The following is a 26566-nucleotide window of genomic DNA, read 5'->3' on the forward strand; positions in this document are numbered from 1 at the left end:
ACTGTTCCCAGTCATTGTAAATACGAATTTGTTCTCAAATGACTTGCCTAGTTAAATAAAGGTCAAATAAAAAAATGCATTCCTATGGAGGACTGCTCCTACTGGGGAGTGCAAATATGGCTGACCAGTGGCTTCAAAGCCACTCAAATGGTCACTACATAGCATCAGCAATACAATGTTTGTTGCCACGTTCACATGCTATTCAGATCTAGATAGCAAGTCGGAAATGTCCCAAGTTATCTGGTTGGCGTGGTCAACCAGTTAGTAAATCGGATATTTCCGACTAGCAAGTGAAGGCAGCGTATGTACATTACTGGTGTTACTGTATATACATTACTGGCCGAGATGAAAGGCCTTTTCAGAGAAGAGAATCAAGCGACATGTAGTTTCTATGGTTGTTCATACCTGTAGATCAGACATTCAAACCCAGCTTGGGTCAAGTGTATGTAATGTATGTAGGCCTGACCTGCTCTTGTAATTCCAGTTTCTGTTACTTACGTGTTATCTGATGACAAAAATCAATGGATCTGAATACTACAAGAAGGAAAGCTCATTGTAAACAAAAAAAGCATTTCGTTGTAAGACTGGACCACCTCTCACAATACTCTCAACTCAAGCCTGTAAAAAACACAGTAACAAAAAGTGTGATGGAGATAGAAATATGATCCATTTCCGCAAGCAATGTTTATAAGCATCAGCATTTTAATGGGACAAAGCAAGAACACATTATAGCATCAGCAACATAACCCCACCCCCAAAACATAAGGTCTATCCTTAGGCACTGCCTACTCTATGATCAATTGGTTGGTTCAAATTAAATTCACTCAAAGTAAGGCAACACAATGTGTCTCATCCAACTGTATTATTTAAACAACTCCATGGGGGGGGGGGGGCACAGTGCAAAATTATGATCCATTCAAGTTTCATTTTTTACGTTTGATAACTATTTACTACTTTGTCATAAAAAAACACCAAAAAGTTCAATATTTAGGTTGTATACACAGAATAACTTTAATTCTACATTACTTTTCAGTATAGATCATTTTTGCACTGCCGTTCACTCTCCTCAGGCCCCTGGAAGAATCAAATGTTGCACTGTCCCTACATTGTAATGGACCAGCATTTAGCAGTGATGCTAATATGCCCCAGTCTAGTTTAAATCCCCAGCCCTGGCCGTCAAAAAGCAAGCAAGCTTCCATAATTAACATGAGGTTTCTTCCTCTTTATACAGCGTCAGAACAGTTGAACAGACTTTGTTTGGTTATTTACATACAAAACAGTATACGTACGTACGCCCTCCTAAAACAAGTTAACAGGAAAAAAGTGGAATGCAAAACAATTCAAAATACCTAGAATTTGTGTAACATCAAATTTTGTGAAAAGGTAACTAAGTAATAGTATTGTGCAATATTTGTCTGCCTTTAAAAGAAAGAAGAACAGTGGCAGTAATCCCTGCAATTGTTTCTTAGTTGAGATATTGAGATTTTAAAAAATACAACAGTTGACATCCATTTGATTCGTTTTTTATAAACATAAAAAACAAAAAAAGGTTCTTACATTTCACATGATTCCATGGAGTCATTGATTGAAACATTTCTTTAAAATGACAGTCCCAAAAAAACACAACAAAAAAAAAGGCAAAGCTTGTTTCTTAACGATATCAGCAGTGGAAATCGTTCAAAACAAACCAACGAGAAAAAGCAAATCCAAAATATGTCTTTATCATTTAATAGTACTTTAATTAAAAATGGCATAGTCCTTTTTGATTCATGAGTCAGTTGTAGGGTGTGTGTACGCATGTATACAGTACCAGTCAAAAGTTCAAACACCTACTCATTCCAGTTTTTTTTTTTTTGACTATTTTCTGCATTGTAGACTAGTGAAGACATCAAAACTATGAAATAACACATTTGGAATCATGTAGTAAGCAATAAAAAAAGTGTTAAAGAACACATATTTTACATTCTTCAAATTAGCTACCCTTTGCTTTGATGACAGCTTTGCACCCTCTTGGCATTCTCTCAACCAGCTTCATGAGGTAGTCACCTGGAATAAATTTAAATTAAGAGGTGTGCCTTGTTAAAAATTAATTTGTGGAATTTCTTTCCTTCTAAATGCCTTTCAGCCAATCAGTTGTGATGTAACTAGGTAGGGGTGGTATACAGAAGATAACGCTATTTGGTAAAAGGCAAAGTCCATATTATGGCTAGAAAAACTAAAATAAGCAAAGAGAAATGACAGTCCATCATTACGTTAAGACATGGTCAGTCAATGCGGAAAATTTCAAGAACTTTGAAAGTTTCTTCAAGTGCACTCGCAAAAACCATCCAGCGCTATGATGAAACTGACTCTCTTGAGGACAGTCAGAGGAATGGTTGACCCAGAATTACCTCTGCTACTGAAGATAAGTTTATTAGTTACCAGCCTCAGAAATTGCATCCCAAATAAATGCTACAGTGTTCAAGTAACAGACATCAACTGTTCAGAGAAAACTGTGTGAATCAGGCCTTCATGGTCCAATTGCTGCAAAGAAACCACTACTAAAGGACACCAATAAGAAGAGACTTGCTTGGGCCAAGAAACACGACCAATGGACATGAGACCGGTGGAAATCTTTCCTTTGGTCTGATGAGTCCAAATTAGATTTTTGGTTCCAACAGCAGTGTCTTTGTGAGACGCAGAGTAGGTTAACGGATGATCTCTGCATGTGTGGTTCCCCTGTGAAGTATGGAAGATGAGGTGGGATGGTGCTTTGCTGGTGACACTGTCTGATTTATTTAGAATTCAAGGCACATTCTGCAGCGATACGCCATCCCTTCTGGTTTGCGCTTATTGGGACTAAGTGGTTTTCAACAGGAAAACCTCAAAACACCTCCAGGCTGTGTAAGGGCTATTTGACCAGGAAGGAGAGTGATGAGTGCTGCATGAGATGACCTGGATTCTACAATCACCCGACCTCAACCCAATTGAGATAGTTTGGGATGAGTTGGACCGCAGAGTGAAGGAAAAGCAGCCAAGTGCTCAGCATGTGGGAACTCCAACAATGTTGGAAAAGCATTCCTCATGAAGCTGGTTGAGAGAATGCCAAGAATGTGCAAAGCTGTCAAGGTAAATGGTGTCTAATTTGAACAATCTCAAATATAAAAATGTATTTAGATTTGTTTAACACTTTTTTGGTTACGACATGATTCCATGTGTGTTATTTCATAGTTTTGATGTCTTTACTATTATTCTACAATCTAGAAAATAATACAAATAAAGAAAAACACTGGAATAAACTTTTTACTGGTACTGTATACACACACACACACGTGTGTATCTTATATACCAGGACTGGGCAACTGGGCAACTCTATCGCCAATGACACACAAGCGTTTCCTCCTCTTCACCACCATAAAACTTACATGTAAAAACCAGGTTGGGTGGGGGGGACGGACAGGGGAACCCCCCCCCTCCCCGTCATAGAGTTCTTAATCATGTTGTAAAAGACAGGGCACATGTTGGCCCCCCACCCCCTGTATAGGATCCCTGTTGTGGAGGGTAGGAGGCCGACTCTGGGCCGCCAGGCCAACACTGATCAGTGGGTGTGGTAGCCAGCGGTGCCCATGCCGGACTGGTTGGCCAGCACAGTCCCATTGACTCCCTGTCCAGGCTCCACCACACCACCATTACTGACGGCTCCCACGCCCGTCCACCCTGCACCCGCCTGTAAATGGCTACACAGAGACAACATGGAGGTTAGAGGATAGGTGAAGGATGGGGAGAGAAAAGTGTAAACCCAAAATCAGTGATGGTTAAAGGGCAGGAGGGTAAAGGTCATGAGAGGGATGAAGAGAGAGAGAGAGCAACGACATGAACAAGAAGTTCAGATTGATCTTCAAGGGCCACTAATGTTAAACAAGTCTCCTCCCAACATCTGGGCTGCATTTCCTTCAAACACCTTGTTCCCTTCCCTCTAGGAGTCCACGAGTACTCACTTGAATCCCTGCTGGTTCCAGGCCTGTCCATAGACTCCGTAGGTGGGCACCTGCCACCCGTTTGGGACGTATTGGCCAATCTGCTGGGCGTTACCGTACCACTGGGCATACTGGCCGTAGGGCTGCGCTGCAAAACCTATTTTGTTCTGCTGTGGAGACAACACTTAGGGTTCAAACTATGTAATTGATGAACTATTGGAGCAAAATGGGTCTACTATGTTTTTCTGTTTACTTAGATAGCCCACTTTACTCTGTGCTTATGGGCAACTGCTACATCAAGCCCCTAAAGCTAAGCATGTAGATATGTTATTACACGTGTATATCGTAGATATGTTATGACACGTGAACATCATATCCATGTTATTACACATGTATTATATCTAAGAGAGTGTAAAGGATGTTGTATGAGAAAGGAAGTGCTGTTACCTGTGGTCTTACCTGAGGCATCTGTACCTGCTGCATGGGGCTGACCATGTCTGTGGTTTCTTTCCCCCAGTAACACTTCACCACGTGACCATCTATGGACGTCCCGTTCACTGACACTATGGCGTGGGCCGCTCCCTCGTGGGAGTTGAACCTATACCAGGGAGAGACGCAGGTGAGAGGAAAATCTCCAGAACAACTTCAAGGTCACCATCAGGGCTCTTCCCATCGAACTAGAGATGCAGACACCTGGTCAGCAGTGAAAAGTTCCACGTTTTCACCTGGAGATGACCAGGTTTTGCTGTGATTCTGGGTTACTCTGTGGGAATACGGGATTCTGGAACAGTGTATTCTGTAGACAATGTGCATGGACTTACCTCACAAATGAGTAGCCTTTGTCTGGGAAAACTCTGATCTCCATGATCTGACCGAAGGGGGTGAAGGTCTGCCTCATCAGTTGCTCTGGAAACAAGGTACATCAGTAAGGATGGGGTCACCAATGACATCACATATTCCATCTAAATAACCTGCAAGTTATGTTGTGACTTCCATAGTACAGATTGTCTTGAGGTTCTGACCTGTGAGGCCTGTTGTGACACCTCCACAGTAGACGGTACAGTTGCTGGGACTGGACTGGTTCACAACCTCTTCAAACGACAGGTGTTTGGTGTTTGCTGCTCCACGGGGGAGAAGGTTGATTTAAAACATGAATGAAAAAATCTGCCAATTTTTTTCATACATTTTTTCCCAAATCGGATGCCAGCAGGTGTGCGCGCGAGTCCTTCTTTAGACTGTTGTGTCTAACTCACTCTCGTAGGTGGCTTTGGGCGCAGGGGGCTTCCTGGTGGCCCAGTTAGTCCTGATCTGCCGTCCTCCCAACCACTGACCTCCCATCTGTTGGATGGCATTCTCTGCATCCTACACACAAAGGCATACCATTTATTATGCATAGTGATAGTAATAATGGTGTAACATAGAATCTAAATCTCGTCTTCACCCATGTAAACTCAATAGCTCAAAGTGACTAAACATTGCTGGGTGACGTCTGAGGGGGGACACAAAAAAAGGAATGGAGCCTCACACTGCTCCGATGCTAATGATTTCTTGCAAGCCACAAACCCCAGATGCAGCACAGTAAGTGGAAGTTGGGAGGGGGCGGGCACTCACCCATTTGTTGAAGAAGGACACAAAGCCATAGCCTTTAGATTTGCCAGTAGCCATGTCTTTCACCACCCGAGCATCACTGTGGACAGAGACAACAGGAAGTTATGGCCTCTGCCAACTGATCCATTTCTAGGAAGATTTTCCTTGCCACCAACTAACTGGGTTTCTGTCTAGGGAGGTTTCGGCCCCACGTTGCTGTAAAGCGCTGGATGATAAGTATGTTACGAAGAAGTGCTGTGATTAGTATTTCATTAGCTGCTTGATGAGAGACAAAGACCTGTAGAGAACAGATTTTACAGATGAATGCTGCGAATACAGCTTGTTCTCGTGTTCAATCAATAACATTCACGATTGAAGGAACATATCTTTGTCGTGTTTTTGAATAAGCATAACAGAGAACAACTGGGGTAGGGAGAAACAGAGAACAACTGGGGTAGGGAGAAACAGAGAACAACTGGGGTAGGGAGAAACAGAGAACAACTGGGGTAGGGAGAAACAGAGAACAACTGGGGTAGGGAGAAACAGAGAACAACTGGGGTAGGGAGAAACAGAGAACAACTGGGGTAGGGAGAAACAGAGAACAACTGGGGTAGGGAGAAACAGAGAACAACTGGGGTAGGGAGAAACAGAGAACAACTGGGGTAGGGAGAAACAGAGAACAACTGGGGTAGGGAGAAACAGAGAGCAACTGGGGTAGGGAGAAACAGAGAGCAACTGGGGTAGGGAGAAACAGAGAGCAACTGGGGTAGGGAGAAACAGAGAGCAACTGGGGTAGGGAGAAACAGAGAGCAACTGGGGTAGGGAGAAACAGAGAGCAACTGGGGTAGGGAGAAACAGAGAACAACTGGGGTAGGGAGAAACAGAGAACAACTGGGGTAGGGAGAAACAGAGAACAACTGGGGTAGGGAGAAACAGAGAACAACTGGGGTAGGGAGAAACAGAGTACAACTGGGGTAGGGAGAAACAGAGTACAACTGGGGTAGGGAGAAACAGAGAACAACTGGGGTAGGGAGAAACAGAGAACAACTGGGGTAGGGAGAAACAGAGAACAACTGGGGTAGGGAGAAACAGAGAACAACTGGGGTAGGGAGAAACAGAGTACAACTGGGGTAGGGAGAAACAGAGTACAACTGGGGTAGGGAGAAACAGAGAACAACTGGGGTAGGGAGAAACAGAGAACAACTGGGGTAGGGAGAAACAGAGTACAACTGGGGTAGGGAGAAACAGAGTACAACTGGGGTAGGGAGAAACAGAGAACAACTGGGGTAGGGAGAAACAGAGAACAACTGGGGTAGGGAGAAACAGAGAACAACTGGGGTAGGGAGAAACAGAGAACAACTGGGGTAGGGAGAAACAGAGAACAACTGGGGTAGGGAGAAACAGAGAACAACTGGGGTAGGGAGAAACAGAGAACAACTGGGGTAGGGAGAAACAGAGAACAACTGGGGTAGGGAGAAACAGAGAACAACTGGGGTAGGGAGAAACAGAGAACAACTGGGGTAGGGAGAAACAGAGAACAACTGGGGTAGGGAGAAACAGAGAACAACTGGGGTAGGGAGAAACAGAGAACAACTGGGGTAGGGAGAAACAGAGAACACTCACGATATCCTCCCAAAGGGGGCGAAAGCAGCCTTGATGTCATCCGTGGTGATTTCAGGACTGAGGTCTCCAACGAAAACATGGAAGTGATCTGAACGCAAACAGAACCATGTGTATAAAACATTTTTGAAGATGACAAAAAGTCAACTCATTTTAGGCAGCCATGCTAACGATTCTTGGAATAATCTTGGGTAACACAAGTGTGCTCTAAATGCCCCATACACAAAGTCTAGCCACATTTGAATAATTATTATATTTCCATGCTTTATATAGGCACTACTCCTTTAACACAGTTAGGTACAGTGCATGTCAAAGTATAAATAGAGATAGTACTCACTGCTTGTGTCTTTCTTCTGGCTGCTAGGGGTTGTGGCCCAGTTCACCTTGACCTCCTAAAGAAGAGAAAGAGATGGAAAGAGAAAAAGATAGAGGGGGATGGAAAGAGGGGTGAAAAGCAAGCCTTACTTGTACAGCACGCGTCTGTCAGCCTGTTAGAGGTCTTGTTGTAGTCACACCAGTGATAGAGGGAAAGCCTGGTCACACTCAGACTACGTCACAATTCAGTCTCACCGTCTAATCAATCAAATTTGGAACAAAACGTCTAGGAAGTTAAAAAAAAGGTCCAAATAACAAGGGACTTACAAACAAGTGAATTTTACGAACTTGTATTACTCCTCAAATGGTCCTTCAATACCTGTTGAGGATAAAATATTTTCAACTGAATGTGTCTTTAAAGATATAAATAGTATTATTTGGATTCTTTATGCAAAGGATTTTTGCAAAAGAACACATTGTACAGAAAAATAGGGGTAGAAGTATAGGAGTGTTATTTGAAACCGGTCAATGGGGGACACTACTTAGAAAGATTACACAACCCAACCAGGTTTAAAGTCATTGGACATGCTGCCAATATTAATTGCCTATGCCAAGTTGTCTTCTGAGCATGAAACTGTACATGGGTGACGTCCAGAAGCTGTTTCTACCAGTAGGATTAAATAGTGTGTAGAGTAGTAAGCCTATTAGCTACAACCAATCTGGGATGGCCAGGGTGCCCAATCAGTAGCTAGCAAAAAATAAATAAATCCATAACATCTTATCAACAGGAGTTTCATAGTGTTTGAATTCAAGTGCAATCCATCGTCCACGCTCCTTCATTCAGTATCTCCCCCAGGTCAAATGAACCAGACGTTTCATTTACATTGCGAGATCTGCTGGCTTCAAACCCAAATGAATGGGAAAGATTGTAATATGACTGAATTCGATGGTGCCAATGTCAAACTTCCCCATTAATTAGAGATTGAGGCCTGCAGATTGATCCTATTTTTTTTTTTTTTAAATGGCATCTACACAACATTTGTGTGGAATATGTAGTCTTATCTGGGCTATCATTAGACATGTGAGGAATGGAGACAGATTTCAGGGTGAAGAACAAAGTAGCCTACCGTTGTAAGGAATGCTGCAAGACCATTCAAATGTAGCCTACCGTTGTAAGGAATGCTGCAAGACCCTTCAAATGTAGCCTACCGTTGTAAGGAATGCTGCAAGACCCTTCAAATGTAGCCTACCGTTGTAAGGAATGCTGCAAGACCCTTCAAATGTAGCCTACCGTTGTAAGGAATGCTGCAAGACCCTTCAAATGTAGCCTACCGTTGTAAGGAATGCTGCAAGACCCTTCAAATGTAGCCTACCGTTGTAAGGAATGCTGCAAGACCCTTCAAATGTAGCCTACCGTTGTAAGGAATGCTGCAAGACCCTTCAAATGTAGCCTACTTATATTTACAAAATAATAATAAATTCTGGTGTTGCGGTTTCATTGCTAAATGAGGAAACATTCCATGCATGTCATACTCCCTGATGTTTAATGTCAACTGTTGAGATTGAACTGATCAGTGTGATACCCAGTCAATGAGACTCAGTCCCAAATCAACCCCACCCCTAACCATTCCTCATAGGGCAGCCATATTGCTTGCGCCAATCTGACCTTTCCAGTCCTACATCAAGTAGGCCAACCCTCTCCTCCTTCCCCTCCCCAAGCCGACCCAACCAGACTCACCCTGTAGATACGATAGCTTACCTTACCCATTATTTTACGACCATTCATGGCTGCGAGTGACGAGGCAGCGTGCCTGTGTTCGTAGAACTCCACAAAGCAGTATGGGTCATTACCTGCCGTCTGGAGGGGAACAGGGGACAGGAACAGGGACTTTACCTTTGACACCAGACCTGCCCACCGTTTCATCCTACCCTTGTGAAATGTCGGTCTAGTTGAGTCTCCCTCCTTAAATAAGAATTTGTTACTAACTGACATGCCTAATTAAATAAAAACAATTAAAATGTAAAGCATTTTATACTCCAGTTAGCCTATACAAATAAAATCCATTCATCATCATTTACAGATTGGCCAAACAATCTTCCCTCTATTTAGCTTGACAGACTCAATGTAAATCAATACCAGAAGAAAGACTCGCAACAGTACAATGTGTTCTTAAACTGGCAGCTGACTATTACTGGTCAAAGCTATTCTAATTTGGCTAGTGAGTCCTGGGTCACTTTCAGTGGGTGCCAGATAAAGCAAGTGTGTAGGACAGACATCCCTCTGTCATGTAGAACAGTGAATTGTGTGGTCATATTGGTTTTTCTTTAGGCTTTATACATTAAATTCCTATCTGCAATGTGTTGCAGACCACTGAATAGGCCCCTAGTCATGGTTGGCGCTCAGTAGGGACAAAACTAGAGAAAATGTTTTTGAAGCAGTGGTACCCCTCTCAACGAGTGCAAATACAGATGGGACGTTAAACTGAATGATCGACACAGACCATACCAATCACTTATCGCAGGCATTTTGCTGATATTGTTCATTAAGATAAGTAGCATATACAAGATAAATGTGACGTTTGAAATGAAATAAATTATCTAATATGAGTGATTGTTAATGGGACAATTGGTGCCTAGAACCATCAAACTAGTAGTAGTAGTTTAAATGATAATTTACTAAATCTGCAGTGCACATTAATATTATAAACTTGTCCTATTCATTGCCATCACCACAATTCAGGCAATTTATTGCAATATGGATTTTGTCCATAACGCCCAGTTCCAAGTCTAATCATAATGCTCTTTTTGTTTTTCCATTTCAAAACATTCTCTCCCATTTGTTCTGACTAAACATGGTGCAGTGGTAAGTAATTCTGAGTTTAATCTGATTGGAGAAGGTTCATTCCTAGCCAATAGTTAGGACTCACGTCTACTATCATTTTACAGCTCTTGCAGGGGCCGATCTGTCCAAACAGCTGCATGATGAGGGCTTCAGTCACATCCCGGGACAGGTTCCCAACATACCTGCAGCACAGTGACAACACATCAGCATGGACACCCTGGGTTCAACTCAGCAAACACAAGATACTCCGAATGCTCCACTTACCTGATAGACAAGGAAGTGTGGTTGTGAAGATCTGGATTTAAAATGGATAGTTCACCACCATCGACAAAAGTACAGCGGTATAAACCGTCTGGAATTGTTTCTTATTTTGGGGTGAACTATCCCTTTAACTCAGTGTATTCTACCTCACAGCTAACAATTAAGATATTAAAATGGATACCAGCCCATGCAAGGCACCATATAGCAACAGTGGCCACATGAAGACAACTGAGGTGAAACTGAAACCATAACATAAGGCAGTGCCATACAAAACCAGTCAAGTAACGTTAGTCGGCTTTGTTTGGAAAGTAGACACCTGGCTTTTACAGCTACTGAACATAATATTTGCAACATTCTCAAGACAGATTATGTTAGTGTCGCAGTTTGTGTCTAACGCGAGAAAAACTAACACAAATGTATAGAGTAAGTAACATTCAGTTAGAATTGACTAAATTAGGCGCCTAGGCCCCAGAATCTGGGCATCCGAGAGGACTAGGCCGCGCTTTCACATTGCATTCAACAATTTCTATATGTGCATTATCATGCATGGCGAGTGTCGTAGTTCCAACTAACACATTCATGTTAGCTAGCTGGCATACCCAATCTGAATCTCAGATTTGTAGAGGTATGGTAGGTAGTTAGCCAACAGCAACAGATAACACATTGATGTCCGACTATGATTGATCATTGATGTATGCCGAGCAGTGTAGGTATAGCTAGATAGCCAACGTTAGCAGTTAGGTTGTGTTTTCTTGAATACTGTATGGACACCGGTGTAGAAATGTAACGTTATAAGGCTGACGACAACAGCATTGTTCAGCATGATACTGAAGCTAATTTAGAGGCCCGGCATGCTGTCGACAAGAGTTAGTAAGCAAGATAGCTAGTTATCCTGCTAATCATGCGAACGTTAGTCTTCCTCAAATATGACATTACCAAAATATGCTAAATGTACATTTAACACCAATAGGCGAACAAGAACATCACAATATCTCTAAATGATGATATCTAAAAAGGCGGCTTTAGAGACAATTATGCAAGTTTCAACAATGTTCTCTCTTCTACAGCATAGGTGGCTACAGTGCCTTTGTCTTTAAAAAAATGGACACGTCTGACATGTTAGTTAACTAGCCTATTAGCCAGTGCATTTCCATCATAAACCCAGTGGGCTGGCTCAGTTCTAGCTAGCTAATAAACAAGGGGGGGGGGGGGGTAGAGAAATGACTGACATGATTATTATGAACCACATCATATGAAAATGCAATTGACACATAAGACCGATGCACTGATACTTGAAATAAATGGTCATTCGGCTAGCTAATAGCGTGCCGCTATTCATACATACAGGGTCTTGGGTGTTTCGTCGTCCATCATATTTTCCGACCGAGGTTGAGATCGAACCCTGAGAGAAAAATCCACGTGTGTCGTATTCTATGATGACCTTGGATTCTTGCTCCTTTACCCTATTTTGCTGATGTCCACTGAGCAATATCCAAAAATGTTTTAATGCGCAGTAAATCGCTCCGCCGCCCCTGCTAACTTCAATTATGAACAATAGAAAAGCGACATAAAATGGCGGAGAAGGAGAGCGGATATACGGCATCGCTAAGGTATAGCATCGCATGCGCACTGTGGCTTTGGTGAAAGTACTGGCAGGACGGCGCGATGACCAAAATAAGACTTGTAATGCAACGATTGATTAACAGTAACATATGACTTGTGCTATGGATGGCATGTTGGATATTTATTTGTATGCGTATGTAAAATGTAAGAGAAATTTGTGATAGAATGTAACAAAATACGTGCGCCGCCCGGGAATCGAACCCGGGTCGCAAGAATGGGAATCTTGCATGATACCACTACACCAGCGGCGCATTAAAATAGCTAGGACAATATGGGTATTTTACCTTTACCGTAATAACATCACTTCGACTGCAATTTTACATTTATTAAAATGTGTTCCTCTTGTCAATGATTTTGAACGAGGCTGTGTTAGAACAAAGACGGTTCAGGTGTCCTCACTGAAGTTATATGCACCATCAGTGGTGTAACGTGACTTGCCTAGTTAAATAAAGATTAAATAAATACATTACTTGTATTTTTTTGAGGGTATCTGTACTTTACTATTCATATTGACAACTTCTACCCCTCTACAATCCTAAATAGAATAATGTACTTTTTACTCCATACATTTTCCCTGACACCCAAAAGTACTTGTTACACGTAGAATGCTTAGCAGGACAGGAACATTCACATATGTATGAAGAGAATATCCCTGGTCATCTCTTCTACAGCTGATCTGGCGAACTCACTAAACACAAACGTAAATGTCTGAGTGTTGGGAGTGTGCCCCGACTATCCGTGAATAAAATAAAAATCGTGCGGTCTGATTTGCTTAATATAAGGAATGTAAAAAATATTTAAACTTTTGATGTTTAGTATATTTTTGCAATTACATTTCAAACTAAATAATTTCAGACTTTTACTCTAGTAGTATTTCACATTAGTCGTTTTCTATTAAGGTATCTTTACTTTACTCAAGTATGACAACTGGGTACTTTTCCCCACCACTATGCACCAGCCATCAAGTCCTGCATAATCAAATTAGACAGCAGACAATTTACTTATTTATTTCAACACATGTATAAAAACAAATAAGACCATTTCAAATAACCACACATTAGATTGGAAATATAGTGGGTAGCCACACTGACCCAGGGGTCTGAATTTCAGTGCTCTGTACACATCTGGGTAAGGTGGAAGAAATGTTGATTAATCCAAATTGCACTCAGGTCAAAAGTAGTGTTCTATATGAGGATTGGCCAGAGTGTTCTTTTATTTCATAAACAACCTAGTAGTCCCTCATCTAGGGCAGATGTGCTGGTTAGTAATAAGATTCTCCATTCTCTTGATCTTGCGTTTGTTCGTGGGCATTTGTTTGTCGTAAATGCCGTGTCGTATCAGGTGTTCCTTGCTGTGGTGGACCAGGGCCCCATGCTGCAGCTGGAAAGAGCACAGTGCCTGCAGAGGCTTCAACAGAACCTGGAAGGGACAGGAAGATGAAATGTCCAGTCACGTACAGGCAGATTGCTGCAAAGGGCCATCCTCCATCATGGTGTGGGTCTTATGCTCAGGAGCAGTGTTTGGGTCTTTACTCACAAAAAGTAATATATTATTCATTACGCATTACTTCTTTCAACAATAACTAATTACTTCACTTATTACTCCTTGGGAAAAGTAATTTGTTACACTAGTTATTTTTTTACTTTTTGCATTACACACCAAAATGTTGCAAGTCCTCACTAAATGTAAACAACGTTACGTTAAGTAGGCCGATACACCAAAACAAGTACCTTAATAATGACAGATTCTACCATGGATAAGGGCAGCATTTCGTCTTACTACATACCCAGATAAAAGCTTGTTCAGCTCTCCCTAATTCTACACCCTGTCCTGCTGAATGATTCAAATCAAGCCTAGGTTGTGTGAATGAGGTAGGCCTACAGACATCTGCAGCAGCAGTCAGGTATCGGGGGTCTTTCCATACAAGTTTTGTGTTGCCTTTGCAGAGTACTTCCATGTTGAGAAAGTCAATGTATAAGACGCTTGTCATTTTCATCTCTCTCATTAAAGCAGTTAGTAGTAGTGTGTGCATAAACAGGAACTTCGTGAGACTGAGAACAAAAAAAAATGTGTTTAAAAGATATATATTGCAACATTAGAGAGGGAATAATAATCACAAATATTTACTTGGATCAATAACTAAATAGGAAGGGAATGATGACAAAAGTAACAATCAATTTATTTGATCAGAAACTATAAAGTTATTACTCAAATTGGAGCAGTAACTCCATTACATTACTGGTTACTATAAAAATTATTATTACTGTAACACGTTGCTTTACAATACATTACCCACAACACTGCTCAAGAGGGTAAGGTAAGGAGGGTAGAAGTCGTGAGATGTTATAGAAAGTACAGATAGAAATGGATGTTGTCTATTATGCAAACTGGAAACCATATATCTTGAGGCCCATTTATTGTAGCTGGGGATGTTAACAAAGCACATTTGAGAACAAGGCTACCTAAATTCTATCAGCATATTGGCTGTAGCACCCGCACTGGTAAAACACTGGATCACTGCTACTCTAACTTCAGCAATGCATAAAAGGCCCTCCCCCGCCCTCCCTTTGGCAAATCCAACCACGACTCCATTTTGCACCTCCCATCCTATAGGAAGAAACTCAAACAGGATGTACCCATGCTAAGGACTATTCAATGCTGGTCTGGCCAATCAGAATCCACGCTTCAAGATTGTTTTGATCATGCGGACTGGGACATGTTCTGGGTAGCCTCAGAGAATAATATTGACGTATATGCCGATTCAATAAGTGAGTTTATAAGGAAGTGTATAGGAGATGTTGTACCTACAGTGACTTAAAACCTACCCTAAGCAACAACCGTGGATAGATGGTGGCATTCCTGCAAAACGCGAACCTCCGCATTTAACCATGGAAAGGTGACTGGGAATATGGCTGAATACAAACATAGTAGTAATTCCCTCCACAAGGCAATAGAACAAGCGAAATGTCAGTATAGAGACAAAGTGGAGTCGCAATTCAACGGCTCAGACACGAGACGCACAGTTGAAGTCGGAAGTTTACATACACTAGAATCATTCAAACTCGTTTTTCAACCACACCACAAATTTCTTGCTAACAAACTATAGTTCAGGCAAGTCGGTTAGGACATCTACTTTGTGCATAACACAAGTAATTTGTTCAACAATTGCTTACAGACAGATTATTTCACTGTATCACAAATCCAGTGGGTCAGAAGTTTACATACACTAAGTTGACTGTGCCTTTAAACAGCTTGGACAATTCCAGAAAATGATGTCATGGCTTTAGAAGCTTCTAATTGGCTAATTGACATCATTTGAGTCAATTGGAGGTATACCTGTGGATGGATTACCTTCAAACTCAGTGCCTCTTTGCTTGACATCATGGGGAAATCAAAAGAAATCAGCTATACCTCCACAAGTCTGGTTAATTCTTGGGAGCAATTTCCAAACGCTTGAAGGTACCACATTCATCTTTACAAACAATAGTATGCAAGTATAAACACCATGGGACCACACAGCCGTCATACTGCTCAGGAAGGAGACGCGTTCTGTCTCCTAGAGATGAACGTACTTTGGTGCGAAAAGTGAAAATCAATCCCAGAACAACAGCAAAGGACCTTGTGAAAATGCTGGAGGAAACAGGTACAAGAGTATCTATATCCACAGTAAAAACGAGTCCTATATCGACATAACCGGCTCAGCAAGGAAGAAGACACTGCTCCAAAACCACCATAAAAAAAGCCAGACTATGGCTTGCAACCGCACATGGGGACAAAGACGACACTTTCTGGAGAAATGTCCTCTGGTCTGATGAAACAAAAATAGAACTGTTTGGCCATAATGACCATCGGTATGTTTGGAGGAAAAAGGGGGAAGATTGCAAGCCAAGAACACCATCCCAACCATGAAGCACGGGGGTGGCAGCATCATGTTGTGTGGGTGCTTTGCTGCAGGAGGGACTGGTGCACTTCACAAAATAGATGGCATCATGAGAAGGGAAAATTATGTGTATATATTGAAGCAACATCTCAAGACATCAGTCAGGAAGTTAAAGCTTGGTTGCAAATGGGTCTTCCAAATGGACAATGACCCCAAGCAAATTTCCAAAGTTGTGGCAAAATGGCTTACGGACAATAAAGTCAAGGTATTGGAGTGGCCATCACAAAGCCCTGACCTCAATCCCATAGACGATTTGTCAGGCCTACCAACCGGACTCAGTTACTCAAGCTCTGTCAGGAGGAATGGGCCAAAATTCACCCAACTTATTGTGGGAAGCTTGTGGAAGGCTACCCGAAATGTTTGACCCAGTTAAACAATTTAAAGGCAAGGCTACCAAATACTAATTGAGTGTATGTAAACTTCTGACCCACTGGGAATGTGATGAAAGAAATAATAGCTGAAATAAATCACTCTTTCTACTATTATTCTGACATTTCACATTATTAAAATAAAGTGGTGATCCTAACTGACCTATACAGGGAATTTTTACTAGGATTAAATGTCAGGAATTGTGAAAAACTTCAATGTGTGTATTAGGTAGTTGTTGTGGAATTGTTCGATTACATGTTAGATATTGCTGCACTGTCAGAACTAGAACGCTACACTCGCAATAACATCTGCTAACCATGCATATGTGACCAATAAAATTAGATTTGTAGAACAAGTATGATTGTCTGTATATATATATATATATATGATTGTCATGTCACGTACAGTATAGGTCTATATGCTACCCACCTCCTGTATTGCTTCGTTCCTCTCTAGGATGGACAGGGTGACAGCAGCACACTCCAGGGTGGACAGGCAGATGTTAGATGGCTGAGAACGGATCACATACTGGCTAGTCTGCTCACTCCTGCTCAGCTGTACCTGAAATACACAACGCAGCAGACTCCATTTCAACAATAAAAATAACCAGACCATACACTTGAAAGCCCTTGATTTGGCTTGTAGTTTGCACTTTTGGGACTATTGCATTGGCTTTATTGTACTTAATCAATACACCCCTGGTGTAAAGAAACCTGGTTCCATTATACTCAATCTACAGTGACTTGCAAAAGTATTCACCCCATTTATTATAGCTGCGAGTATCTTGGGGTGTGTCTATAAGCGTGGCACATGTAGTCACTGGGATTTTTGCCCATTCTTCAAGACAAAACTGCTCCAGCTCCTTCAAGCTGGATGGGTTCCCCTGGTGTACAGCAATCTTTAAGTCATACCACAGATTCTCAATTGGATCGAGGTCTGGGCTTTGACTAGGCCATTCGAAGACATTTATAGGTTTCCCCTTAAACCACTTGCGTGTTGTTTTAGCAGTATTCTTAGGGTCATTGTCCTGCTGGAAGGTGAACCTCCGTCCCAGTCTCAAATCTCTGGGAGACTGAAACAGGTTTCCCTCAAGAATTTCCCTGTATTTAGCGCCATCATTCCTTTCATTCTGACCAGTTTCCCAGTCCCTGCCGATTTTCTTCTCGGGGTGATGAGGTGTTGGGTTTGCGCCAGACATAGTGTTTTTCTTGATGACCAAAAATCTCAATTTTAGACTCATCTGACGGCAGGGTAGCCTAGTGGTTAGAGTGGTGGACTAGTAACCGGAAGGTTGCAAGTTCAAACACCTGAGCTGACAAGGTACAAATCTGTCGTTCTGCCCCTGAACAGGCAGTTAACCCACTGTTCCTAGGCCGTCATTGAAAATAAGAATTTGTTCTTAACCTCTTGAACCTCTGGGGGCAGTATTTCATTTTTGGATGAAAAACGTTCCCGTTTTAAACAAGATATTTTGTCACGAAAAGATGCTCGACTATGCATATAATTGACAGCTTTGGAAAGAAAACACTGACGTTTCCAAAACTGCAAAGATATTGTCTGTGAGTGCCACAGAACTAATGCTACAGGCGAAACCAAGATGAAATGTCATACAGGAAGTGAGCCAATTTGGACTATTTTGTGTATGTCCATTACATGAAATCCAAATAAAAATGCATTTAAATGACAGGTTATAATGCAACAAAATAGAAAAAGTGCTCCAAGGGGGATGAATCCTTTTGCAAGGCACTGTATTGTGCCCTGTTGAAGTATAGCTGTTCCACCTGTTTGGGCTGGTGGAGCAGGGTGTTTCTGAGGAACATATCTTTTGCCTGGCTCCAGGTGCCATCGATGATAATGACATTGGGTCCCACTGCCCTCACAAATTGCTCTCCCATCCTGTCCTGGTCTTGTTTCTGGACTAGCTCCTCCAGGTTCTGAGCATCTGGTCCCGGGTACAGTATCAGGGTTCTGCTGTCTCGACACACTGCAGCCAGCTCTGGGTTCCTGTAAGGCAGAGAGAGAGGCAACATGTTTAGAGAGAATGATGTACGTGTCACGTTTGTCGTATGGAGGAGACCAAGGCACAGTGTGATATGAATACATCTTCTTTAATAAGACGAAGAACACTTAAACAAACAATACAAAATAACAAAACAAACTTTCCCAATCAGAGACAACGATAAACACCTGCCTCTAATTGAGAACCAATCTAGGCAACCATAGACATATATAAACACCTAGATTTTTTAAATGTTATTTTACCTAGGCAAGTCAGTTAAGAACAAATTCTTATTTTCAATGACGGCCTAGGAATAGTGGGTTAAATAACTGTTCAGGGGCAGAACGACACTTTTGTACATTGTCAGCTCGGGGATTTGAACTTGCAACCTTTCGGTTACTAGTCCAACACTCTAACCACTAGGCTACCCTGCCGCCCCAGATGATAAACAACCCCATAAACCTACTAAACCCCTAGACAGTACAAAAACACCCATGTCACACCCTGACCTAACCAAAACAATAAAGAAAACAAAGAATACTCAGGTCAGGGCGTGACAGTACCCCCCCACAAAGGAGCGGACTCCGGCCGCAAAACCTAATCGAAAGGGGAGGGTCCGGGTGGGCTTTTTTATAGCGGCGGTTCGGGTGCAGAGCGTGGACTCCGCTCTACCTCAGTCTTGGCCCACTTAGGCGGCGCCTCTGGAGTGGGGACCCTCGCAGCGGACCCCGGACTGAAGATCATCGTAGAGGGCATAACTGGACTGAGGAGCGTCTCTGGCAGCTCCGGACAGGAGGGAGATTCCAGCATCGCCGGCGTGACAGGTGGTATCGGCGGCTCCTGGTTGGCTGACGGCTCTGGCGGCTCCTGGCTGACGGCTCTGGCGGCTCCGGACAGGAGGGAGACCCTGGCGGATCCGGACAGGAGGGAGACCCTGGCGGATCCGGACTGGAGGGAGACCCCGTTGTGGTAGGTTCCGGACTGCGGCCCGTCGTAGGTGGTTCCGGACTGGGTACCGTAGCCGGACGCTCCGGACTGGGTACCGTAGCCGGACGCTCCGGACTGGGTACCGTAGCCGAGACGCTCCGGACTGGGTACCGTAGCCGGACGCTCCGGACTGGGTACCGTAGCCGGACGCTCCGGACTGGGTACCGTAGCCGGACGCTCCGGACTGGGTACCGTTGCCGGACGCTCCGGACTGGGTACCGTTGCCGGACGCTCTGGACTGGCGAGGCGCACCGTAGGCCTGGTGCGTGGTGCCGGCACTGGTGGTACCGGGCTGGGGACACGCATCTCAGGGCGAGTGCGAGGAGCAGGGAGTACTGGACCCTGGAGGCGCACCGGTGGCCTGGTGCGTGGTGCCGGCACTATTGGTACCGCGCTGGAGACACGCACCTCGGGGCGAGTGCGGGGAGGAGGAACAGGGCGTACAGGGCTCTGGAGACGCACAGGAAGCCTGGTGCGTGGTGTTGGCACTGGTGGTACTGGGCTGGGGACACGCACCTCAGGGCGAGTGCGGGGAGCAGGCACAGGACGTACTGGGCTGTGGAGGCGTACTGGAGGTCTGGAGTGTAAAGCTGACACAACCCGTCCTGGCTGGATGCTTATTCTAGCTCGGCAAATGCGAGGAGCTGGAATGTAGCGCACCGGGCTAGAAATGCGCACTGGAGACACCGTGCGCATCTCTGCATAACACGGTGCCTGACCAGTTACACGCTCCCCACGGTAAGCGCGAGGAGTTGGCTCATGTCTCCTACCTGACTTAGCTAATCTCCTCGTGTGCCCCCGCCCAAAATTTTTTTTTATTGGGGCTGCCTCTCGATCTTCCGTGCTAGCCGTGTACCCTTATATCTTCGCCGTTCCTCCATTCTCCTGTATCCCTCCTCGCACTGTTCCAAAGAATCCCATGCAGGCTCTGGCACTCCCTGGATCGATCGACCAACTCTCAATCTCCTCCTAAGTTGTTACCCATTCGTCCTTCTCCCGGGTCCATTTCTCCATTAAGCGCTGTTCCTCCCAATCACGCTGCTTGGTCCTTTTATGGTGGGTTAATCTGTCACGTTCGTCGTATGGAGGAGACCAAGGTGCAACGTGATATGAATACATCTTCTTTAATAAGACGAAGAACACTTAAACAAACTATACAAAATAACAAGACGAACGTGAAGCTATACAATAAATGTGCATATGTAACAGTATAACTTTAGACCGTCCCCTCGCCCATACCCGTGTGCGAACCAGGTACCCTCTGCACACATCAACAACTGACACCCACGAAGCACCGTTACCCATCGCTCCACAAAAGCCGCGGGGAACCACTACAAGGGGAACCACTACTTCAAGGTCTCAGAGAATGTGACGTCACCGATTGAAACGCTATTTAGCGCGCACCACCGTCGCTAACTAGCTAGCCGTTTCACATCCGTTACACATACACAGGCAACTAGACATAGACATAGATAATAACCCACGAAATACCCAAAGAAGATGGCTGCCTAAATATGGTTCCCAATCAGAGACAACGATAAACACCTGCCTCTAATTGAGAACCAATCTAGGCAACCATAGACATATATAAACACCTAGATGATAAACAACCCCATAAACCTACAAAACCCCTAGACAGTACAAAAACACATACATCACCCATGTCACACCCTAACCAAACCAATAAAGAAAACAAAGAATACTCAAGTCAGGGCGTGACAGTATGTGTAATGTTCAGTATCGGACCAACATAAAGATAAATGTTTACCTCTCTTCATTGAATCTCCTTCCCACCAAGACCTTGCATTTTCCTGGGGGCAAACACGCAGCAAGGAGAGGGACGGTACGAAGCGCTCGACTCTCCTGAAAACACAGAGGAAATCATTTCCATTGTTATTTTTACTGACACAGTACTCAACCACACACACTGGATCGGAGGAGCATAGGGTCAACTGCAGAGCAGTAACCCTGAAGCAGTTTGGGGCATTACTCAAGGGCTAAACTCAGGGTTGTGAGTGAGTCGTTCCATGGGATTTTAATCACTTTATTAATGGACCCCTTGTGATTTGAACGAAACCTTCCATACATTTTTGCCCACGGTAGAAGTGGTCAGAAAGTGACTTTTTGGACCTGAATGCCAAAACATTGAGGGGCTCAACATTGACCCATTTTGTCTCCTCCACCTACCATGAGACAACCACGTCTTCCATCACCGAATAGAAAAAGTTTGAGTTTGATATATACTGAACAAAAATATAAATGAAACATATAAAGTGTTGGTTCTATGTTTCATGAGATAAAAGAACTGAGAAATGTTCCATACTCACAAAAGCTTATTTCTCTCAAATTGAGTGCACAAATTTGTTTAGATCCCTGTTAGTGAGCATTTCTCCTTTGCTAAAACAATCCATCGACCAGACAGGTGTGACATATCAAGAAGCTGATTAAACAGTATGATCATTACACATGTGCACCTTGTGCTGGGGACATCAAATGGCCACTCTTAAATTGTGCCGTTTTTGTCACAACACAATGCTACAAATGTCTCAAGTTGAAGGAGCATGCAATTGGCATGCTGACTGCAAGAATGTCCACCAGAGATGTTGCCAGAGAATTAAATACTTATTTATAAGTCGACTCTAACATCATTTTAGAGAATTTGGCAGTACGTCGAACCGGTCCCACAACCGCCGACCACATGTAAGTCAGTGAAGAGCCGACTCCGGGATGCTGACCTTCTAGGCAGAGTTCCTCTGTCCAGTGTCTGTGTTATTTTGCCCATCTTAATCTTTTCTTTTCATTGGCCAGTCTGACATATGGCTTTTTCTTTGCTACTCTGCCTAGAAGGCCAGCATAGAAGGCCAGTCTCCTCTTCGCGGTTGACGTCGAGTCTGGTGTTTTGCGGATACTATTTAATGAAGCCGCCAGCTGAGGACTTGTGAGGCGTCTGTTTCTCAAACTAGACACTCTAATGTACTTGTCCCCTTGCTCAGTTGTGCACCGGGGCCTCCCACTCCTCTTTCTACTCTGGTTAGAGCCAGTTTGTAGTACACAGCGTTGAAAGCGATCTTCAGTTTCTTGGCAATTTCTCACATGGAATAGCCTTCATTTCTCAGAACAAGAATTGACTGATGAGTTTCAGAAGAAAGTGCTTTGTTTCTGGCCATTTTGAGCCTGTAATTGAATCCACAAATACTGATGCTCCAGATACTCAACTAGTCTAAAGAAGGCCAGTTTTATTGCTTCTTTAATCAGAACAAACGTTTTTAGCTGTGTTAACATAATTGCAAAAGGGTTTTCTAATGATCAATTAGCCTTTTAAAATGATAAACTTGGATTAGCTAACAACGTGACATTGGAACACAGGAGTGATGGTTGCTGATAATGGGCCTCTGTACGCCTATGTAGATATTCCTTTTTTTTTACTCTGCCGTTTCCAGCTACAATAGTCATTTACAATATTAACAATATCTACACTGTACTTCTGATCAGTTTTATGTTATTTTAATGGACAATTTTTGGGGCTTTTCTTTAAAAAACAAGGACATTTCTAAGTGACCCCAAACTTTTGAACTATTTTGTATGTTGTAGCTCAGACCCTATTTGACATAATCTGAGGTGTTTATGTTGTGTTTGTGTTGTGCCTGCCATCAGTTGAGACACAGCATACTCTTGAATACAGGGTGGTTTCGTTCAAATCAAAAGGGGCGCAGTCAGAGAGTGATTGAAATTATATGGATCGACCCCCCCCCCCACACACACACACACACACACCCCACCTCTGCAGGATGCTGTACGATGTACAGACACGTGGAGACCTCCAGGGGGTGGACTGGCAGGAACGGGCAGAGACACACCTTCTGGGGACGGCTGTTTGGAGAGAAGTGGAGAGGGTGAAGATGTCTCCCAAACAGTCTTAAATAACTACCTTCCTCATCTGATACCTTTATATGTGACTGCCAGGGAGAGGTGAAAGGTATAATTATGGTGGATGACTACTGAGAATTTGCTTTAACATGGCCACAAATCAGTGTGCCGATAAAGGACTCAGTACTGGGGTGGTATTCATTACGCTGATTCTATTCCAAAATGTTTCGTCCAAACGGAAAACATTTTGCAACAAAAACTTGAGTTTTGTATTGGACAAGTTCAGGTAGGTCCCTCCCCGTTTGCTTCCTGTTGAGTCTGGCAAATGGTATCCGTTGCAATACATAATCAGGGTTGGGGAGTAACGGATTACATGTAAGGGATTACAAAAAATGGTAACTGTAATCCCTTACCATAAAAAAATACTGTAATCAGATTACCAATACTTTTGAAAAACTAGATGATTACTTTGAGGATTCGTTTTAAAATCCGAAAGGATGTTTGCGCAAAAAAATCTGTTTTCTAAATGACATTCAAATCAGCATTGAAAAAAGGTGCAAGTTTAAGTTTGTTCCATCTGAGCGAGTCTGACCACAAATCAGAGACCACTATGATGACACACCAAATGTGTTTGATGTATCGCGGGAAAAGAGCATTAATAGGCTTTTGTAGGCTACAGTCCAAGCTATGTCTTCCAATGGTGCGACTGCAGTCGGCATCCAAAGATAATCCAACTTTAATAAACGCTTGGAGGTAAGGATGACAGCAGTGGTGTAATCTACGGCGATACGGATATCACTTATTATTGATATCTACATAGTACATTGATGTGGATCACGCTGCTACTCTTTCATTTAGCTATTTGTGCCTTACGGATTGTGGTTGTTGTAGATGGCTGTTCACAAAACTAAATATGTTTTTGAACCCAATAATGGTTGAATTCAAGAAGTTTAAACTGTCTATCAATCATTGTTTTTGAAACCAGTGGACAGCGAATGAAAAATGCGCTCTTGCAACAGCTGCATAATGCGGATCCAAGCCTATGGAATAAAAGTGGGGCTTTTATTGATCAATCTAATTGATGCTGATAAAATAAATCCATAGGCCTAATGGACATGCTCAAACTTTATTTAACTAGGCAAGTCAATTAAGAACAAATTCTTATTTTCAATGACGGCCTAGGAACAGTGGGTTAACTGGCTGTTCAGGGGCAGAACGACAGATTTGTACCTTGTCAGCTCGGGATATGAACTTGCAACCTTTCGGTTACTAGTCCAACGCTCTAACCGCTAGGCTACCCTGCCACTTTTTGATAGACTTAAAGGGACAAGCTGTACCGGTAGTTGCTACATCCATTTTGGGATTCATAAATATTAAATATACAGTACCAGTCCAAAGTTTGGACACCTACTCATTGAAAAAAAAAAAAAAAAAAAAACATGAAATGAGCCCAATCATTCCTCCATGTCAACAAAATCATAAACAACAGAGTAGGACTGGCTAATATGTCCTTAGTTTTGGGGTCATACTCAGGTAAAATAATTTGGCTAATCTATACTTCCATATTTCCAAGTCCTATTCTTGAAGATCAAGGGTTATAACATTTATTGTAATGACTGGAATTCTGATAGACTTTGGTTTTTAATGTAAAACTATAATTGAATCATATTATTATATGTAGTAGAAAGCAATGGGTTAGAAGAAGCCTACATAACCAACCCATAAAGTAACATTTTACATCCATATATGGCCAGCTATGTAAACTTTGACATAGATTTATGCTGCAATAGATGTCGTTCAATTGATAACATACATTTGTGTGTTCTTCTAATGCCTCTTAAGGGGAAAGTAATCTAAAAGTAAATGAATATAATCAGATTAAGTTACTGCGTTTGGGGTAATCTAAAAATTACGTTACTGATTACAACGTTGGACAGGTAACGTGTAACGGATTACATTTAGAAAGTAACCTACCCAACCCTGGGCATAATGAATGAAGCACTGTACTATTTGAGAAGTAGTCTACCCCTAGCCTCGCGAGGGAATCCTTCCACATATCGTCTCGTTAGAAGCAGCAGAATGGTTCATGGAGAGAATGAATATCCTCATGTAGCTAGCTTGTTCTTAGGCGGGTTGCCTCCAAGGCTCGAACAGGGTACCACGGGTCTAATCATTAATCCAAACGGTTGTGTTTGGCATGAATTCGTGTAATCAATACAGCCCAACTGTAGCTACAGAATTGTAACTGGATATGTGATGGTCCATTACAGTAACTAGCTGATCTTAAATATTTGACTGATAAAGCTTTCGTTCACATACTATCAATCAATGGTGGTGGCAAAGATACTGGTAACTTCTATATTTTGTGGCGGTGCTCCCACTGAACTTACCAACATCGTAAACATGTGGGTCGTCTCTCGCAGACATCTACAGGCAGAGATCGCAAATCCCCAAAGCCGTCCACGTCTTCGTCATCTTGCGAAGAAGAGCTGCCACAATTGGCATATTCAACTGGAGCAAGAGGGTGGTTTAGGGAAAGATTTGAGAGACTTTGGCATGTTGTGTCCATTACAAATGTATGGAACATGAAAAAAAAAGGAAGGGAAACTCGTATCAGCTCTCGTCAGTAACATCAGAAGTACTTCCGGGTTACGGAATTTCGGACCTTTTCTAAATAAAAGTCCACCACGTAATAGTAGGAAGGTGTCATTAACCTGTATTTATTCATATGTATGAAAAATAATTGTCTAAACATTAACAATGATTCATATTCGTTCAGAAATTCTTATTCGTTCACATTTGCATTAAATGTGGGTTTTTAAACAGGTTCCAATGTTAATTAAATGCCCCCAATGCAAATCACTATATATCAGTGGAGGCTGGTGGGAGGAGCTATAGGAAGACGGGCTCATTGCAATGACTGTATTGGAACCAATGGAATGAAGTCAACGCGTTGTTTCCATCTGTTTGATTGGTTTGGTACCATTCCATTGACTCCATTCCAGCCATTACAATGACCCGGTCATCCTAAAACGCTTCCCACCAGCCTCCTCTGTTTTACATGCATTGCATATTGGCTTAAACATAAAAAACAAGTATTTGACCCGATGTAAAAGTAGGGTGGGGAGTACTCAGTAGGGTCTGTAGAATCTATATATAGTGTAATTTCATAGGGCCCTCTTTCATAGGGGGGCACACGG

At 42.8% G+C, this 26566-nt stretch overlaps 2 protein-coding genes and 1 non-coding gene across 6 annotated transcripts; all 3 read right to left on the reverse strand.

Moving 5' to 3' along the window:
• Nucleotides 1-684: 684 nt before the first annotated feature.
• Nucleotides 685-12180, reverse strand: LOC115116073 (TIA1 cytotoxic granule-associated RNA binding protein). Of its 4 annotated transcripts, none has more exons than XM_029644558.2 (12): nt 11927-12180; nt 10406-10502; nt 9238-9336; nt 7501-7555; nt 7167-7254; nt 5568-5643; nt 5210-5318; nt 4979-5074; nt 4778-4862; nt 4416-4554; nt 3978-4123; nt 685-3716 (listed from the first exon to the last, which is right to left on the reverse strand). In XM_029644558.2, exons 1-12 carry the CDS (start codon nt 11953-11955, stop codon nt 3578-3580), a joined length of 1158 nt encoding a protein of 385 aa, XP_029500418.1. In that variant the 5' UTR covers nt 11956-12180; the 3' UTR covers nt 685-3577. The 4 variants fall into 4 exon arrangements, with proteins under 4 accessions (XP_029500418.1, XP_029500416.1, XP_029500415.1 ...); XM_029644556.2 differs by having other exon boundaries at nt 4404-4554; XM_029644555.2 differs by having other exon boundaries at nt 3978-4126; nt 4404-4554.
• A 204-nt stretch (nt 12181-12384) lies between these two features.
• trnag-ccc (transfer RNA glycine (anticodon CCC)) lies at nt 12385-12455 on the reverse strand. Its single transcript has one exon. It is a non-coding gene; the product is annotated as a tRNA-Gly (tRNA).
• A 740-nt stretch (nt 12456-13195) lies between these two features.
• Nucleotides 13196-25999, reverse strand: dtwd2 (DTW domain containing 2). The gene is made up of 6 exons (XM_029644562.2): nt 25757-25999; nt 23279-23369; nt 21268-21362; nt 18295-18517; nt 16943-17074; nt 13196-13623 (listed from the first exon to the last, which is right to left on the reverse strand). The coding sequence occupies exons 1-6, from the start codon at nt 25951-25953 to the stop codon at nt 13444-13446; spliced, it is 918 nt and encodes a 305-aa protein (XP_029500422.1). The 5' UTR covers nt 25954-25999; the 3' UTR covers nt 13196-13443.
• Between the last annotated feature and the right edge of the window lie 567 nt (nt 26000-26566).

This window comes from Oncorhynchus nerka, linkage group LG4 (genome assembly GCF_034236695.1).
Source record: "Oncorhynchus nerka isolate Pitt River linkage group LG4, Oner_Uvic_2.0, whole genome shotgun sequence".
NCBI lineage: Eukaryota > Metazoa > Chordata > Actinopteri > Salmoniformes > Salmonidae > Oncorhynchus > Oncorhynchus nerka.